The sequence below is a fragment of the Panicum virgatum genome, chromosome 1K, assembly GCF_016808335.1.
Source record: "Panicum virgatum strain AP13 chromosome 1K, P.virgatum_v5, whole genome shotgun sequence".
Taxonomy (NCBI): Eukaryota; Viridiplantae; Streptophyta; class Magnoliopsida; order Poales; family Poaceae; genus Panicum; species Panicum virgatum.
This window is the reverse complement of record NC_053136.1, coordinates 51473876-51492704: the sequence shown is the minus strand read 5'-3', so window position 1 is coordinate 51492704 and position 18829 is coordinate 51473876. Positions and strand designations below refer to the sequence as shown.

Genomic DNA, 18829 nt, shown 5'->3' with positions numbered 1-18829 from the left:
TAGTTCAGATTCGGTTTCAATTTTTTTTTTTTTGAGAAGTTGTCTTTCAATTTGGTTCGAGCCATCGACTGCTACGTTGAAGAAGCAATGCACTGAAGTTTCCATACCGAGCGAGGATTAAAATTAGAATATATAGAGCCCGAAAAATTCAGGAGTCACTTAGATCTTGCTAGGCCTAATGTTCATCCGACGAAGCTTGTAGCTCATTGCATCATTTTCTAAGATGATTTATTTTGACTGTACAGCTTCTGGTATATAGATAGCAGGGAAAATTGGCATTTTATTAGATATTTTGTTATTTGTATACACGGCTCTAGGTGAAAACAAAATAGACTGATTTCCTTATGCTAAACCAGGCATCTATAGATGTTACAGATGATACAGGGTTGGAAAATCCCAACTGCAATGTCAGTTGCCAAACCCAAAGGGTGATTTCGTCCTGCTGCCACCTTCCCCGTACTGTTCATTCCATTTCCTCAATTCATTCATACTTGTTGCGTCATAAGAAACTGACGGACTAACCTGAGTTAGGAAAATAGCCAGAGTTAAATAAAATAAAAGTAAGTAAATAAAGAGTTAAAATAGAATAAAAATTATCAGGGTTGGGTTACAGATACCTTAGCTTTCGCTTGTACAAAATCATCCAATTTAAGTGGTCTCAAATAACTGCTTTCGTTACTCGCACCTCCCTAGAAAAGATGGGAATCATATCAGGAACCAAAAGATCAAAGAAAGTTTTGCATGTTTAACAGTTCAGAAGAGCATAAGCACCTTCTTTTCTTCTTCTAGAAGTTCATGAACTGGCCGATACGCTGCAGCTACACATAGGTTCTGCAGACATGAAGAGTGAATGGTTGCATAAGACTCGAAAAGAGAACAAACAATTTCATCCTTCTGCATTGTAGGAAACGAAAATATAATGATTTCTCAAGTTTGGTACCTTTAGGTCACTCCCTGAATAACCTTCTGTGGCATTTGCAAGCTCATCAAACTGAAAATCAGATTCTAACTTTTCTTTAGCAAGTAAAATCTTGAGAATCTTCATTCGGTTCTGTGCATCTGGAAGATCAACATATATCCTGGAGACCATGGAATTGATAAATATCTTGCTAGACGAGCATAACTTAAATCTGTGTCAGAAGCAGTAACAAGGGTTGAGTTGTTACCGTCTAGGTAAACGCCGTATCACAGCATCGTCCAGATCAAATGGACGATTTGTTGCACCAAGAATAAGGATCCGTTGGCTTTCTTTGGACCTGAGACCATCCCAAGCTGCCATAAATTCGTTTCGCATCCTTCTTGTTGCTTCGTGCTCAAATGCACCTCCTCTTGCACCAAGTAAACTGTCAACCTATAACAACCGTGTTATACCAGGAGGTCATGCAAAACCATCATATGTTGAACCTTGTCCCAATTTCAGCCCAAGTAATGAGAACAAGGTTCTAGAGTACATAAACACTTGTTTCTTCTTTCATTTTAGTAAACGTACCTCGTCCACAAATATGATAACGGGGGCTAGTCGACTCGCAAAGGAAAAAAGGGCCTTTGTAAGCTTCTCAGCATCTCCAAACCACTGTTTAAGAAAAAAAATTAAGGGAGTACTTGGTTGAAAAATGAGCTAGCATATGTGCATGAGATAGTGCATGTGAATGATCATCTTGGTTAAGATCATGCAAGCTCTTTGGTTGGGATAGCGCTTGTGAATGATCATCTTGGTTAAGATCATGCAAGCTCTTTGGTTGGGATAGCGCTTGTGAATGATCATCTTGGTTAAGATCATGCAAGTTCTTTGGTTGCTAGTGTTGGAGTATATTGAGCACATGTGTATAGAGGCCCATGTATAGGTGTTGTATATACCCACCCTTCTAGGGTTGGAGGAATACATGCATTATTCTCTACTACATGGTATCAATAGCCTAGGTTTCCTCCCTCTCCTCTCTCCACTCTCCAGCCCGCCGTCGCCGCCGGCCACCATGGCCGGCCGCCGGCCCCTCCTCCTCCTCCCCTCTCCTCCTTCCCCTTCCTTCCCCTCTCTCTCCGCCGGCGCCATGGCCTGCCAGGTCCGCCGCCTCCCAGGCCCTGCTCGATCCCGAGCAGGGCAGGGCCGCCGCCGCCGGATCTGCCCTCCCCAGGCCTGGAGCCGCGCCTCCTCTGCTCGGGGCCGGATCCTCCTCTGCTCCGCCACCGCCGCCTGGGGCCGCCCTGCCGCTGCGCTGGCCGCCTAGGCTGGCCCTGGCGCGGACGCAGGCGCGGGCGGGGCCCAGGCCGGGGCTGCAGCCGCCGCCGCCGCCCAGGTCGTGCCCGACCCTGGTGCGGGCGCGGGTGGGCCTGCAGCCGCCGCCGCCGCCCAGATCGGGCCTGCCGCCGCCGCCACCCAAGCCGTCCCTTGCGCGGGCGCGGGTGGGCCCGCCGACGTCGCCGCCGCCGCCGCCGCTCACCGCGCCGCGGTCGCTGCCGGCAAGCAGCCCGCCGTTGCCACCGTCGCCGATCCCACGTGGCCCGAGCTCGGGATGCCTCCCATGGACACGCCGCTCTCTGCCGCCGCCTTCCGAGGGCAGCAGGCCGACGCCGCTCTCGCCGCGGCCCTCCTCGCCGCCAAGTCGAAGGCTTCGGCGGCCCAGGAGCGGGTCCGTGTGGCAGCCCTCACCTGGGAGCGCAAGCGCGCCACGGCCGACGCCCTCGCTCTCCGGGTCGCCGAGGCGGAGCGCTACCTCCGCATCTCCTCCGGCCAGCCAGTCGACCCCGAGCACGGCGCCTCCTCCTCCCACCAGGCCCCGCCAGCTGGATCTGGAGCCCAGTACGACCCGACCGACCACATGGTCGCCCAGCTCCACCTCCAGGCAGCCGGCGTCCAGAACATCAGGGCCCTGGTCTCCGTCCTCCTCGACCCCGCATCCTCCTCCTACGGCCGCTGGCGGGACCAGGTCCTCCTCACCCTCCGCCGCTACGCCCTCGACGACCACGTCCTCGTCGACTTGCCGATCGAGGCGCGGGACGTGGCGTGGCTGCGCCTCGACAGCGTCGCCATGTCCTGGATCTTCGAGACCATCTCCCTAGATCTTCAGGACCTCGTCAGGACCCACGGCGGCACTGCGCGGCAGGCTTGGGTGGCGCTCGAGGGGCAGTTCCTCGACAACGCCGAGTACCGCGCCCTCTAGCTCGACGCCACTTTCCGCACCTTCGTGAAGGGGGACCTCTCCATCGGTGAGTACTGCCGGCGAATGAAGAGCATGACCAATGCTCTTCACGACCTCGGGGATCCGGTGTCCAATCCGGTCTTGGTGCTCAATGTCCTACGAGGACTGAGCAGCACCTACGACCACCTGAAGGGCTGGATCGCCCGCCAGAGGCCCTTCCCCACCTTCCTGCAGGTCCGGGACGACCTCGCCCTTGAGGAGATCACCAGGGGTCTCGCACCCGGATCGTCCTCGCTCACCCCCGCCGCGCTCATTGCTACTCCACCGACCTCCTCCGCTGCTCCTGCCACCTCCCTCCTTGGTGCTGCTCCCACCGGGCAGACCGGAGGAGGGGGGGCATGGACGTCGCCGGTGACGGGGTGGTGGTGGTGGCACTGGTGGCGTGCCGACCCCGGCTCCCGCTCCTGCCCCTGCCCCTGGAGGTACGCCCTGGCCATCCTTCAGCAACCCATGGTCAGGGCGCATCTCGATGTGGCCGTTCCAGGGTCCGGCAGGGGGGCCTCGTCCTCAGCTCCAGCCGGCGGCCATGTTCACTGGTGCTGCTCCACTCTTCGCGCCGTCCTGGACCCCGCCAGCTCAGCCCAGCCAGCAGCCGACCTGGCCGGGGGTGGGACCAGGCCGCTCTGGCGCAGCCCTTCAACACCATGGGACTGACGCCGCCGGCCAGCACCGAGTGGATCGCCGACTCGGGTGTCTCATTCCACACCACTCCTGATGCTGGTATCCTCTCTTCTGTCCGACCCCCAAACTCCTCTTGTCCTTCTTCTATCATGGTTGGTGATGGGTCTTGCCTTCCTGTCACCGCCGTGGGTTCTGCTCCTCGTCTTCCTAATGTTCTTGTTGCTCCTCGAATGGTTCACAACCTTCTTTCTATGCGCCAGTTTACTGCTGACAACTCCTGTTCTATCGAATTTGACTCTTCTGGTCTTACTGTGAAGGATTCGGCTTCCCGGCGCATAGTCACAGGATTCGGGGTCGATGCCTCGTCCCACGACCCAGGAACGTCGTTCCGATTCGAGGGTCGGGGTCGAAGAGGGTCAGTGTCCCATTCAAGGTTGGATCGTGTCCCGGTTTGAAAGGGGTCGCAGCCCCATTGCTAGCAGATTTAATTGGGATATGGAGGTTAAGGACAGTGGATTGGTGTGGTTTTTGTTAGACAATGAGCTGAGTACGTGTAGCATGGTTTAAATGCACTCTTTTATATGTTTCTTATATGCTTGTGCAGATTAGTTTCTTCATTAGTAGCACATATATAGTTTTTGTCTTTATCGACCCGAAGATATCGACCCCGATGAATCAGGGTCGCGTCCCACATAATAATTTATCGTTCCATAGATGTATACCCCTTCGTACCACAATTTTATAAAATGACGACCCTCGACCCTCGACCCCGTTCCTCGACCCGGTCGACCCAGAAACTTTGTTACTATGTCCCGGCGTCCTCTTCTCCGATGTGACAGCCCGGGGCCCCTTTACACCCTTCGGCTTCCTGCTTCCGCTGCCTCGCCTTCTTCGTCTGCTGCTTTTGCCGTGACGCCTTCTTCCACCACCTGGCACCACCGGCTTGGTCACCTCGGCCACGACGTTTTGGCTCAGTTCAGCCGTAGTACCGATGCTCCATGTACTAAGGCTCCTGCTGAGCACCTCTGTTATGCGTGCCAGTTAGGTCGTCATGTTAGACTTCCGTTTTCTTCTTCTTCGCATGCTACGCATGCTTTTGATCTGATTCACTGTGACCTGTGGACATCTCCTGTACTCAGCATGTCTGGTTATAAATATTATCTGGTCATTGTTGATGATTTTTCTCATTACTCTTGGACTTTTCCTTTGCGGGCCAAGTCTGAGACCCACCCCACCCTCCTCCACTTCTTTGCCTGGGTGTCCACTCAGTTCGGCCTCATAGTTAAGGCCATCCAGTGTGACAACAGGCGGGAGTTCGATAGCTCCACCTCCCGGTCCTTCTTCCTGTCTCGGGGTGTTCAGCTGCGTATGTCTTGTCCGTATACCTCTCCTCAGAACGGCAAGGCTGAGCGGATGATTCGCACGACGAACGACGTCGTGCGCACCCTTCTGATCCAGGTTTCTCTGCCCCCGCGCTTCTAGGCTGAGAGCCTCCATACCGCCACCTACCTGCTCAACCGCTTTCCGTCCACTGCTTCTCCTACTCCCACTCCGCACAACGCTCTCTTCGGTACCCCTCCTCGCTACGACCACCTTCGGGCCTTCGGGTGTGCGTGTTACCCTAACACCTCCGCCACCGATTCTCACAAGCTGGCGCCCCGTTCGACTCGTTGTGTGTTCCTCGGGTACTCCCCAGACCACAAGGGGTACCGATGTTTTGATCTCACTTCTCGCCGCGTTCTAATCTCCCGACACGTCTTTGACGAGTCGGATTTCCCCTACTCTACCTCCTCCACACCTTCTTCAGACCCCGAGCTGGAGTCTCTGTTTCAGACTAACCCGGTGGTTCAGCCACCGTTACCTGTCTGTCCTTTTCCTGCAGGTTTTCCCAGCACGTCGGCACCGTTTCCGGTGATCCCTGCTGCGCCGAGCGCGGCCCCGGTGCCCGCGGTCGCGCCACGCGCGGTACCCTGACCTTCGGTCGTGCCGCGCGCGGACCCGGTGTCTCCCGCTGCGCCACGCGCGGCCCCAGTGCCTTCACCTGCACCTGCGCGGTACGCTCAGCCGGTGCAGGTGTACCGGCGTCGCTCGGCGCCGACCCCGACACCGCAGCGGTACGCTGCGCCGGTGCAGGTGTACCAGCGTCGTTCGGCACCGCCTCCTGCTCCGGAGGCTCCTGCGACGCCGGAGCCGTCGCCGCCTCCTCCGGCTCCCTCTCGAGCGGAGCCGGAGGTCTACTACCCGCCAGTCATCCATCGGGATCCTCGGCATATCCATCCCATGGTGACTCGGCGGATGGCGTCTCAGGCCGCGACTCTCCGCCACCAAGGGAGAGCCGCGGGTATCTCCGGTACCCTCCTCTGTCCGCGACGCCTTGGCGGATCCTCACTGGCGTCGCGCGATGGAAGAGTACGCTGCTCTTCTTGCCAACCAGACGTGGGACCTCGTGCCGCGTCCATCTGGTTGCAATGTGGTGACTGGCAAGTGGATCTGGACGCATAAGCGTCGGGCTGATGGCACACTGGAGCGCTACAAGGCTCGCTGGGTTCTCCAGGGGTTCACTCAGCGGCCTGGTGTGGACTATGATGAGACCTTCAGCCCAGTCGTGAAGCCCGCTACGGTGCGCACGGTCCTCTCGCTTGCGCTCCGCGCTCTTGGCCTGTGCACCAACTGGACGTAAAGAATGCGTTTCTTCACGGCACTCTGTCAGAGACTGTCTACTGCTCTCAGCCAGCGGGATTTGTGGATTCGAGTCGTCCGGATATGGTCTGCCGGCTCAACAAGTCTCTCTATGGACTGAAGCAGGCTCCTCGGGCTTGGTACTCTCGGTTCGCCACGTTCTTGCTGACTTTGGGGTTCACCGAGGCCAAGTCTGACACGTCTCTCTTCGTCTACCGCCGTGGGGATGAGACTTCCTATCTGCTGCTTTACGTTGATGACATTGTGCTCACATCCTCTAGTCAGCGGTTGCTTCAGAGTGTCGTCACCTCTCTGCAGCAGGAGTTTGCTATGAAGGATCTCGGTCGGCTCCACCACTTCTTGGGCATCATTGTTGAGCCTCACCCGTCTGGTCTTCTCCTGCACCAGCGGCAGTACGCACTCGATATCCTGGAGCGGGCTGGGATGACTGATTGCAAGCCCTGCTCCACTCCTGTCGACACTCAGGCGAAGCTGTCCGCTGATCTGGGTGATCCGGTGGCTGATCCTACTGCCTACCGGAGTCTGGCTGGTGCTTTGCAGTACCTCACCTTCACCAGGCCGGACCTCACCTACGCTGTCCAGCAGGTCTGTCTCCATATGCATGATCCCCGGGAGTCACACCTTGCTGCGCTGAAGCATCTCCTCCGCTACGTCCGTGGCACTGTGGACCTCGGGCTGGTGATTCACCGCTCGTCCACTGCTGAGTTGGTGGTCTACACCAACGCTGACTGGGCTGGCTGCCCAGACACTCGTCGCTCCACTTCCGGCTACGCCGTCTACCTGGGCGGCAACCTGGTCTCCTAGTCGTCCAAGCGGCAGCCGGTTGTCTCTCGCTCCAGTGCCGAGGCGGAGTACCGGGCTGTCGCTAACGGCGTACCGTAGGCGTCCTGGCTACGACAGCTCTTGGCGGAGCTCCACAGCCCGCTCGCCAAGAGCACGTTCGTCTACTGCGACAACGTCAGCGTCGTGTATCTCTCCACCAACCCCGTCCAGCATCAGCGGACGAAGCACGTGGAGATCGACCTACACTTCGTGCGCGACAGAGTCGCAATCGGCGATGTTCGCGTACTCCATGTCCCGACTACCTCTCAGTTTGCTGACATCTTCACCAAGGGGCTGCCCTCCTCGACCTTCTCGGAGTTTCGATCCAGCCTCAACGTAGCCGGTGGCTAGTTGTGGCTGCGGGGGGGGGGGGGGTATTTGCCCTTTGTACTCTATTTGTATTCTCTTCTTGTCCAGTCTTGAACACCGCTGCGTCGGTAGTTCAGACTGCGGGGGGTGTCAGCTTTCTTGTTGTCCAGTCCTGAACACCGCTGCGCCGGTAGTTCAGACTGCGGGGGGTGTTGGAGTATATTGAGCCCATGTGTATAGAGGTCCATCTAGAGGCCCATGTATATGTGTTATATATACCCACCCTTCTAGGGTTGGAGGAATACAGGCATTATTCTCTCCTTATTCTCTCCTACAGCTAGTACAACAGTATAAAAATATATTTGTTGCTGGTACATCTTGATGCGCGATTGACCACAGATGGCCTTGGCTTCTTGAGTTAGACATGTCACAATTGTATGAAATTGACAAAAATGGTGTTTTCATTGTTCAATTAGATGTCATAAACGTATGGAATTCAACTTTGAGAGAACCAATATTTATGTTAAAAAATACTTCCGATGACAAGTAGTAAGAATCTTACTTTGCTGTTAGTGTAGAACCAGTTATGATTACATGAACAAAAAATAATTAGAAAAAAATCCATGAAAGGACAAAGGTCAAATCAAATTACCTTTGATGTTAGCGTAGAACCAGTTATGCTGATAAAATTTGCTCCCGCTTCTGTTGCAAGTGCTTTTGCCAATAGTGTTTTTCCTGTTCCAGGAGGCCCAAAGAGCAGAACACCTTTACAGGGCTGAGAAGGTCCACACAAGTCCTTATTAGAAATTCAGTAAAGCAATAAGACACAAGTCCTTTTCGGTATTTAGGATCGGTGCTACAAAAGGATGGCGACATTGATGAAGATGTTAGGCATAGAATTTCAGCTGGCTGGTTGAAATGGCGACAAGCTTCTGGCATCCTTTGTAACAAGAGGGTGCCACAAAAGCTAAAAGTCAAATTCTATAGGACAGCAATTCGTCCGGCGATGCTATACGGTGCTGAATGTTGGCCTACAAAAAGGCGACATGTCCAGCAACTGAGTGTAGCAGAGATGCGGATGTTGCAGTGGTTTTGCGGGCACACAAGGAGGGATAGAGTCCGGAACGAAGTTATTCGGGATAGAGTCGGAGTGGCACCAATTGAGGAGAAACTTACCCAGCATCGGCTGAGATGGTTTGGACATGTCCAACGAAGGCCTCCTGAGGCGCCGGTGCGTAATGGGGTTCTTGAGCGGGTCGATAATGTAAAGAGGGGTAGAGGTAGACCTAAACGTGGGATGAATCGGTTAAGAGAGACCTTAAGAATTGGAATATCTCTAAAGAGATAGCTTTGGATAGGAGCGCTTGGAGACTAGCTATCAATGTGCCTGAACCTTGAACTTATTTCTTTCGGGTTTCATCTCTAGCCTACCCCAACTTGCTTGGGAAAAAAGGCTATGTTGTTGTTGTTGTAATAAGACAAATTTGAATGTGCGCAATTTCTAATAAGACAAATACGAGAACTGAGAAGTAGGCCGATTGATAGAACATCCAGAACTCAACATTTAGAGAATGGAGCTCAAGAAACAAACTGTCAAAAGAACCATGAAAGTGAAGATTTTAGTCGCAAAATCTCCACATTTTGTTTACATGCAACACGAGTGTATTTTTTTTTCTCGAACGCGCAGGAGAACTGCGCATCAATATATTAAGAAGAATAACGAGTGTATTTCAATTGTAGAGTTTCCACATTCTGGAATATATGAAACAGTTTATCTAAGAATAAAAATTAGTTGAATTGAAGATTCTCTGTGTTTGGTTCATCTGGCTGACTTGGACACTAAAATTTATTTCTACATGAAAATGAAATTTATATGCTTTAATCTCAGTTTCACATTGAAAAGCAACTGCAATAAAAACTAGTGTTAAATACAATTGGGTAAATTAATATGCAGTTACATATTATAAAATAATAACAATTTAAATCGAGCAGTAGCTTGGATGGTTAGTGCCTCCAGATGAGAGGACAGACACCATGGCCCCTAAGAAACTGGTTTCAAGAACTTTCCTGGCCAGCCAGGTTCCTTACTGTCTTGCAATTAAAAATGCCCAGCTCGGAGTCTCTCCCCATGTTAAAGAGAGAGAAAAGATAACAGACTACTGCCAAAAGAAGGGCTCAGTAATTAATTTTCAACAGATAGTCCAATGTTCAATAGTGGATCACATGCAACTAGCTATAGGCTATTGGAACATATTGCATGTATCCACAAACTATGCTTACACTTATTAGTAATATTGGTATTACTGCAAAAAGATGCTGCAAAAGTGCCGTGTGAACGGGAATAGGACTATTATGACAAGAAGCAGGCAGTCTTTGTTATTGTATTTTTCCCTGCTATGGCAACCACATACACAGAACAAAATCAATTACATCAGGACCCCTAACACCATATCATAGCCTTAAACTCAGTTATGAAGCATGCTTCTGGAAGCTTGAAAAAAGAATGCTAAAGCAACAGCATCTTAGAAGTATTCCTTTCAAAATATCAAGGCAAACTTGATAACTGATGAAATGATACACTGCTTATTCAAGAAAAAATATATCAAAGGCAAAAAAAAAGGACCGCAAGAACTAATTCCTTCCCACCTAACCTAAGTTCGTCTTAATATAAAGCCTTATGTTTCTATCTATAATAAAGCATGCATACTAAGGGTTCCATGATATTTCTAGGAGAAAAGGTGAAGCAAAAATGATATCCAGCAGAAAAGCAAGTCATACCCTTAACAAATTTCCGTGCGAAAAAAGCTCAGGTCTCCTCATAGGAAGAGTAACAAGCTCATCCAATGTCCTCTTGACATCCTCAAGTGCGCCAATATCATCGAATTTCACTCCAATTTCATTCGGAGGTACAACGGCGGAAATGAAATTGCGTTCATATTCATCTTTAGCCAAAACCTGAAGTAAGGAAACTTGTGAGTTTGGATAGGCATGTAGGGCAAGTAGCTAAGATAAATGATAGACGTTGAAGAGAAGCTAACATTATGGGATATATAAACGAATGAATACCTTTAGATTTTGAGAGGATTTCTTAGTTGTAATACCCTGTTCCTTTAGTCTCTCGATTGCTATATCCAGACTACACATAAATGTAAAGCAATAGTAATAAGGGACTAATCAAAGTAAAATGAACAACCAAAACAATATTGAATGTTTCCCTAAAAAATATTCAATGTGAAGCAGATGTACCTCTCACGGGGAATGATTAACCTGTCACCCTTGATAGAAGGAAGAGTTGTTGATGATAGATAGTGACTTCTAGCCCATCCAACGACCTTTTCCGCTTCTGCAATGAACAAAAAACTCATTGAGTACTCATCCCACATCACGTACTCCACACTGGCAATGGAAACCTGTCGAAAGTAATCCTTAATCCTACTTCATTCTTTCAACATGTGCACTTTTGCAGTAGAAAATTAGGAAAATGAATATTTTTAATATTTTCCTATCTGCACCCAACCAACTATAGCTTTTACAATATCCCGGACCCGGCCTTTCCACATGTGTCAATATCAACTTTAATATGGCATCAGGATTCTAGTCCAGGAAACCAGCCCCAAACCTGCCACTGCCAACTAGGTGAAACCAGAATGCAAGGTACAGTTGGTTACGGTTGATGAGGGTTAGCAGCACTGCAAGTTAGTAACATTAGTAGTTCACGACTTTAAATGAACAGGCATAGAAGCACTAAACCCGAAAACAAAATAAGGATATTCAAAATAGTTAGTAAAAAATCCTATATTTTTTCACACAATTTTTTCCCTCCAAAATTTTCTTGCAATAGTAACAAAATTATCAACCGATATCATATGTATGAAGTTCCAGCACAAGCGTGGACTGAAAATTTTGAGTATACATACTTTGTTTTGTTAAAACAACACCATCAGACTTCACATGCAAAAGCTCCACGCAAGAAAGATCATGCTCTTCAAGCACCTGCATGAATCAATTATGGTTTGCAGGAGAACCACATTAGACTATAGAGAAGTGGCAACCTGCATAAGCATGCAGGAGATGGATGGGAACTGGGAAGCGCAAAATCTGAATCCAAACCTTGTGTAATTTAACAAGGTTATGCCTTGAAATGATAATTTTCCTATCCTCTTCGATCTGGTTATTAAAAACTCGTAGTTGTTCATCTTCCTGTATGTAAAATAAATAAGAAAAAAAAGTTAGGGACCCTGTGCCTGCCTAAAGCTACAGGGCACTTGTATTGAAATGTGGGCTAGCACTGCAATTATTGACTGTATAACAAAAGGCAGCATTATGGCATCTCATCATCATATGCTGATGGACAGATGGAGTGATATTAAAAGTTTGTTTTGGTAGTGCTCCTTTGCAAATTGGATTGGCGAGAGATGCTAACCTCTGGAAGAGGAACAGTGAGACTATTGGTGAAGAGCTTTGATATGTCACTGGACCTTGAATATTTTTGTCCCTTGAGGCCCCCTACCAGCCGCTTCAGGGGTGATGGCTGCATAGAAACATTTCAAATGAGTCATACTAGTTGTGTAATATGAGAATTCAAAAGAGAAACTTAAAGCTTCAATATACAATATTGAAAAGAAAGTGGATCTCTCAAATAGTAAAAAAGAAAAGCAAAACAAGGCTAAATATACAGCTTTCACAATTTATGCAAACTATAACTAATGAGGAACTAATAAGTAGTTTTCATTTGGGTATTACGAGTTCATTGAGGCTAAATCAAGCGTGCTTAAGGGCTGTTTGGTTCTATGAAAAAGGTTCCCGATGCTTGCGTTACTGAAATTTTGTGAGGCTGGACAATCTTGGCAAGCATTTCGTTTGCTATCAAACTTTGGTAAGATTTTTTTCACCATTGAAAATTCTAGTTCTTTTCCTTGCCAAAGTTTGGCAATCCACTGGTTGCCAAATTGGTGAAAAAAATTGTCATTGACAAACTCTGGTAAGGTTTGGGTCGGCAGATTTGTCACCAAACCAAATAGCCCTTACAACCGGGCATGAACAATGTCTGAATAATGATCCATGTTCTCTAATTCTCTACCCACGGAATGCAAAACATGTATCATTATTCATCATTTGCAAATAAAATACTGATAACTGATAAAACGGAACTGAATATTGGTGTTTTATGGACCACTTGCAATGCAAAATGGGATCAAAAATTTAAGCATGCAAAGCTCGTGAATTAATTACCAAAAGAATGGAAATAATCAACCAGGACCCTTGACACATGAACTGTAAAATCTATTCAAACATGATTTAACATACTGAAGAGATAACATATAGATTTGCATCATAGATGAAAGGAAAATAAATAAATAAATCATGGTTGCAACAAAAAGATGCCAGACAATAAACATTTTCAACAATATAAAACAATTACCAGTGACGATAGACGAGAGAGATTGTGGAACATCAGTGCCGGCTGTACATGTCCATAACATGCATAAGAACTTAAAAATTGCTTACGTAAGTTGAAACTAAGCAGAAGCAAGAGTTATTAAATCTTACATGTTCCTTATCCTTGGGTGCTGCTGCCATTATGTTCTGCCCACATATCAATACAATTGGTCCGGTAAGTCGGTCAAACATTTCTTCAACTCTTTCCACAAACTCTCTGCGTTCTGATTTTGAAACCGCACTAGATAGCCATTGGGAACTGTCTGGAAAGTAGACAATTATTGGCTCTAGAGATGGCAGAACCTACCCAGAAAAAAGTTCATTCAGCAAGTCCATATAGAAAGAAATGTATTGAATGAGACTGACAACACAATGGCAATAATGGAGGATTGGAACAAGTAGTAGTGAGTGTTTCTCATATACATATGAAAAGCACCATGTTTCAAAACTTATGTGAAACATGCATGTCAACATATATTTTGATAAATCACCTCACAAAGTGCTTCTAGTGCGATATGCCAATCGTCTGATTCAGTATCATGATCATGCGCAATATCCTGAGCTAAGGAACAAGGAAATCAAATAGAATCAAGATGCTGGAAATGTCAGATTAATACAAACATTTGTCTGTCAGTGATACAGAATTGAGGCATACCATCAACCCAGTAAATAGTTGGTTTTGCATTTTCCTCCTTGCTAGTTATGTCTTCATCGTGATCGTGTGATTTCTCTGTAGGTGTAGGAGGATCAAATATGACAGCAACCTGATCCCCATTGATCTCATATACCTCTCCACGCTGTCCATTTGATAAAGCCCTGCCATTAATAGCATTAGAAATGTTCCTCTTCATAATCTACAGGGGTAATTATTTAGACATAGTGATAAGTGCAAATGTGGGTCTGTTTGTGCAAGTTTAAGCAACCACAGTAGAAATGTCAACAGCAAAGGGTTTTGCTCACAAAAAACAGTATAGATAGAGAATTAATTGTCTAACCAATCACAATCAGGTATTTGCCAGCACATTTCACCAGGGCAAATTTTCAAAATCATAAAATACTCAAATTTAGAATGCAAAGTTACATAACTATTTGCCTATGAGAGAGACTCCATTCCTAGACTATCATAATTTTCAAATTGGAAGGTAAATTCATGAGATATTCAGCATGTTCCAAATAAAACTGTTGGGCATTAATCAGTCAGCATGTTCCAAATAAAACTGTTGGGCATTATTCAGTCCCATAATATGTTCTCTTGTTTTACTAACAATGCATGTTTCAGCTACAAACGTAACCAAATCTTCATCACAACATTGACAGTTCTATGGATACAGAGAAGATCACAATTACGTTTTTAACGTTGACATGGAGAAATACAACACAAAAGGAGGCTAGAACTAGAATTAGGTATGGTTCAAAACCATTTTATCCTGTTGCATGTAAGAATGATATATCCACCTACCTGCCACTAATAAAAGTATAGGCATTTCTTGAGCCATCTTGAGTAGGGATTTTCCCCAAAATGATCCTGTGTATGCCATGCATGGTACATGTTAGTTTTAGTATGTGAAGAAGTTGAACTTTAGCATGAATTACAGTTAGTTTATTGTGATATAAAGCATTCATGAAACCAGAACAGAGGTGTGTTTCCTAGTTTCACAAATATGGTGGAGAAAATATATCACTATGCAGGAATGCCAGCACATGCATGCATGCTCACTTGCTCGTACAAAAGACAAACTAACCACACCCATAAGACCAAACCCAAATCAACCGCCATTGTTTAAGATTTGACTAACAGAACAAAGATAAATGAGTAAAAACCCAAGTCATGGCGCCAAGCTAAGAACCTGTTAAGTTAACTCAGATCAAGATCTACACTGATATGAAACACATCAGTTGCTTTGTTCTTTACATCCATCAACCTTAATCTAAAAAAGGAAAATCTTATCCATCTATTCGACTGCATTAGAGGGTTCCTGTTTCTTTCGTGTCACACCTTCCTTCAACAATAGATAACATTAATGCTGTTAATGCTTCCCTTATTCACCTTTAGCGCAGCCAATTTTTTTTAGTGAAAATAGATCACTCAATTGATAGCTCTACTACAATTAATGTAGCACCTAATCATTATCATCTAAACGTGCATTGCTCAGCTACAAGTACACACTTAAATCGAACTCAGAAGTTTATCATGATGCAGGAAAAAAATGGAAGGAAGAGAATCAACATCCAACAATAACCTCTGATCTGCTTCAGAAACTGCAGGATCCCCAACATACTTGACCCTATCTCCTGCAAAACAGTATTACAAAAAAAAAAGATTGAAACTCCAAAATCCAAAGACCAAAAGTTATATGTACAATTCCAAGGAATTTTTAGATGAAGCAGATTTAACTTCATGCAGCTATGTGCAAAGTGGAGCCAGTAAAGAGCGGTGAAGCCTCAAATATGCTCCGGCAGTCAGGGTTAAGTTCAACCAGTAGCAGCTTATTTTTCAATGCCATGTGGTCAGGACAAATTTTAGTCAAGTCCAAAGGGAATAAAAAAAAGGACCATGAGAAATTACCCCTTTGGAAAGGCCTTTTCTCTTCTTCTGGTGACTCAGGAGTTTCAGAAGAGTCTGATGCTGTACTTTCTTCAGAACCAACAATTCTCTAGAATAACAAGGGGGGTAAGAGAATTATAAGCACGAAATTTACATAATGAATAATGAATATCATTAACAAGCGTATATAAAAGAAAATGTTGGTTGTCCTTGCCTTCGGTCTAGTAAGGGGAGAGCAAAACAAAAACTAAGCCTGCTTTAAAAAATCATGACACAACACTCACAAAAGTTCTCTCAAACATCATGTAGTATAGCAGTTTATTTTTATCAATTGTATTTTTCCTTTCATTTAAAACTCACTTTCCATGAGATGTTTAATGTTATGACACCCCATTCTTTTTACAAAGATATCAAAGGGGCACAATATCCCCTTTTTTATGTACATAAACAGGAAAGCTTTTCGGAACACAGAACCAAACATGTGTTTGAGAAACATGAGAAGTAACTTTTTATACAATTGGACAGATATAAGAATAGATCACCTTGGCGAATTCCTCGATAGTACAAGGGACCAACTTTTTGAGGTCATCTACAGACTTCTTCAGGTCTTCCACAGATTTGAGAGCATCCTCATCATCACTTTCACCAGATTTTTCATTGTTGCTTGTCCAATCTTCGTCACCTTCATCTTCCATTTCAGATTCTGAGCCTTCATCCTCGGACTCAGCATGCTCATCCTCCACCTCGCTTTCTGAGTAATCTTCCCCATAATCCTGCGAGTCACTTGAGATGTTAGGTTTGCAAGTTGCAACACGCCTTATACTTTGTAAACATGCAGTATCTTACATATGGTGCAAGAACGCTGCTGTCCAGAACCAGTAGCGGCACTCGCAACTCATGCGCAAGAGCTCTAACAAATCTCTCCCTGTAAAGCTCAGTTCCTGCATTAAACAAATCTCACAACCCAAGCATTTACAGCGACACTAAGTATATTCCTCCTTACTGCTTAATACCTGGCGAGCTCTGGAGCAATATCCTCCCTCCTGAGGATTCCAGCCGCGAGCCATACTCTAACGTGACACCCTTGTGCCATAGGTGGGACGCCACACACTCACTCAGCAGCTGCCTCGCACTCTCACTTGCGATAAAAAAAAAGGAACAAGCGAACATCCACTAGTTAGTTGTCATCTGGCTAATGTTAGCTTCGTTCAAACAAAACGTCGAACAGATGGTGTGCGCGTCTCACTTGACGTAGTACGGGAAATTCTGCCACGAGAGTGTCCCTTTTTCCCACGGCACGACGCGGCGCAGGAACTCGCTGCGGAACCTCTCCCGCCTGGTGAGGAACGGCAACTCCCGCCGCTTGCAGCCGGTGAGGAACCTCTCGCCGCTTAGCCACTCCTGCTGGTCCCTCTCCCCGAGCCGCGCGTGCTCCTGCTCGATGCACCTGCCGCTGCTCCCCGCCGCCGACGAGGCCGCCGAGGCCCCATGCGCCTCCGCGCTGCCGACGCCGCCCTTGGAGCTGTAGAACCTGCACAGCCGCCGGGACGGGCCGTGCGGCCGCGGCGCCCCGACCGCGCTGAACCTCCTGACGAAGCAACCCCCGCTGATGCCGCTGGCGGAGATGCCGAGAGAGCTAGAACTGCTCCACAGCGGCGGGTGCATGAGGAGGCAGCGCAGCCGCATCGCGTGGTACATCTCGGGCGGCTCCGGGACCCAAATGGCGGCGGCCTAGATCGCTTGCTTGAGCATGTGGATGGGAGCTAGGCGAGAGTAGGTGGTGCGGGAGGATTGGAACGAAAGCGGAGCAGGGTTGCGGGTGGCGCGGCGGAGACGGTGGCGGGCGACGGAGAGGAGGGAGACGGAGATGCCACGGCACCACCGCTCCGCTCCAGGCTTCGGCTAATCCGCTTCTCACGGCTTGCCGCACCTGCTCTGGGTTGGGCCCTAGTTGGACACCATTGGAAAAGGAGTGGACCTTTGGCCCAGATTGATGGAAAATTATGTCCATCTTGCTAAAGAAAATATTTGCCCCAGCCCATCCTCTCCTCGGCGGCCATTTATCGTTGGCCCACGACCTTTAATCTCGCGACACCAAGGTCGGCCCACACGTCACTAACTCACTATCAGGCCCAGAAAAGCGAGAGGAAACGAAAACTCATACACGGTCAGGTCAGTCACGAGCCGGGAGATCGGAATCGATACCTAGAGTGTAGGCTTAACCAGGGTTCACCTTTTCGTTTTTTTACGAATCCCGCCGATCACCGGAAACGGAATTCCGGACGAAATTCCGCCGAAAACCGCATTTTCCGAACGGAATGTGAATTCAAATTTAAAAAAACGGAATTCCGGAAATTCCGGGCGAAATTCCGCTACTTTCCGGCGGAATTCCGCTACTTTCCGGCGGAATTCCGGACTTTCTGGTGGAAAATGTCATTTTTTGACTACAAATGCTCCAAACATATGAAGAATTAAATAATTTAATAGAATATTTTTTTGTATCTATTGTATATTGCAATGTACAATGCATATTAAATATATTACACACAAATTATTCATAACAAAAGTATATTGTCACATGAAATCACAAATAAAATGCATGAAAACTAAATTTATCACAATAACTTAAATTGCATAGACCATAATATAAGTTTATAATACATAAATTGCATAGTCTATATAAAAACCCAAGTTCAATCCAATAAACAATGTTTATGTATATCACGTAGTACTTAATAATTAATGAAGATATGATGAAAGTGTAAGGATAAATAAAGGAGACCTCTCATTCCATTCAAAAGGTATATTTTTTTAACCCATTGATAGTACGGATATTAAAAAGCTATAAATCCTACCTCATTAGACTACAAATAACCTTGTTTTTCAACTAAATGCAATTTTAGACTAACAAATGATTTTAGATTTGAGTGTGTTCTAGTCCTATTTGCTCAGAAGAACACCTAGTTTTTTATCATATTTTTTCCCAATTTTTTACAAATATTTTTGAATTTTTAAATTTGAAAACGGAAAATGGCGAAAAATACCGGAATTCCATTTCCCGGCTACTAGCGGAAACGGAAAATTTTCCGGTTTTCCGGCGGTTTTCCGCCGGAAAGTTGAACCCTGGGCTTAACTCACGAGCCATCGAGTTTGGCCGATAATAAAGGCAGAAAGAACGGAAGGAGTGAGCTGTCTT

The 18829-nt window shown here is 47.0% G+C and overlaps 1 protein-coding gene across 6 annotated transcripts; it reads right to left on the bottom strand.

The window, feature by feature from the left end:
• Positions 1 to 256: 256 nt before the first annotated feature.
• LOC120641834 (transitional endoplasmic reticulum ATPase homolog 1-like) lies at positions 257 to 17563 on the bottom strand. 6 transcript variants are annotated; one of them, XR_005662438.1, is made up of 24 exons: positions 16880 to 17563; positions 16647 to 16771; positions 16480 to 16574; positions 16176 to 16406; positions 15655 to 15742; positions 15329 to 15380; positions 14548 to 14613; positions 13744 to 13904; positions 13580 to 13650; positions 13200 to 13391; positions 13072 to 13113; positions 12073 to 12180; positions 11760 to 11849; positions 11567 to 11642; positions 10896 to 10992; positions 10716 to 10785; positions 10428 to 10604; positions 8302 to 8424; positions 1490 to 1573; positions 1167 to 1343; positions 941 to 1079; positions 772 to 831; positions 618 to 689; positions 257 to 522 (listed from the first exon to the last, which is right to left on the bottom strand). XR_005662438.1 is itself a non-coding variant. In XM_039918110.1 (24 exons), the coding sequence occupies exons 1-24, from the start codon at positions 17329 to 17331 to the stop codon at positions 409 to 411; spliced, it is 2970 nt and encodes a 989-aa protein (XP_039774044.1). In that variant the 5' UTR covers positions 17332 to 17470; the 3' UTR covers positions 257 to 408. The 6 variants fall into 6 exon arrangements, 5 of the variants coding, with proteins under 5 accessions (XP_039774044.1, XP_039774066.1, XP_039774054.1 ...); XM_039918110.1 differs by having other exon boundaries at positions 1167 to 1351; positions 16880 to 17470; XM_039918132.1 differs by having other exon boundaries at positions 1167 to 1351; positions 16480 to 16558; positions 16880 to 17233.
• Between the last annotated feature and the right edge of the window lie 1266 nt (positions 17564 to 18829).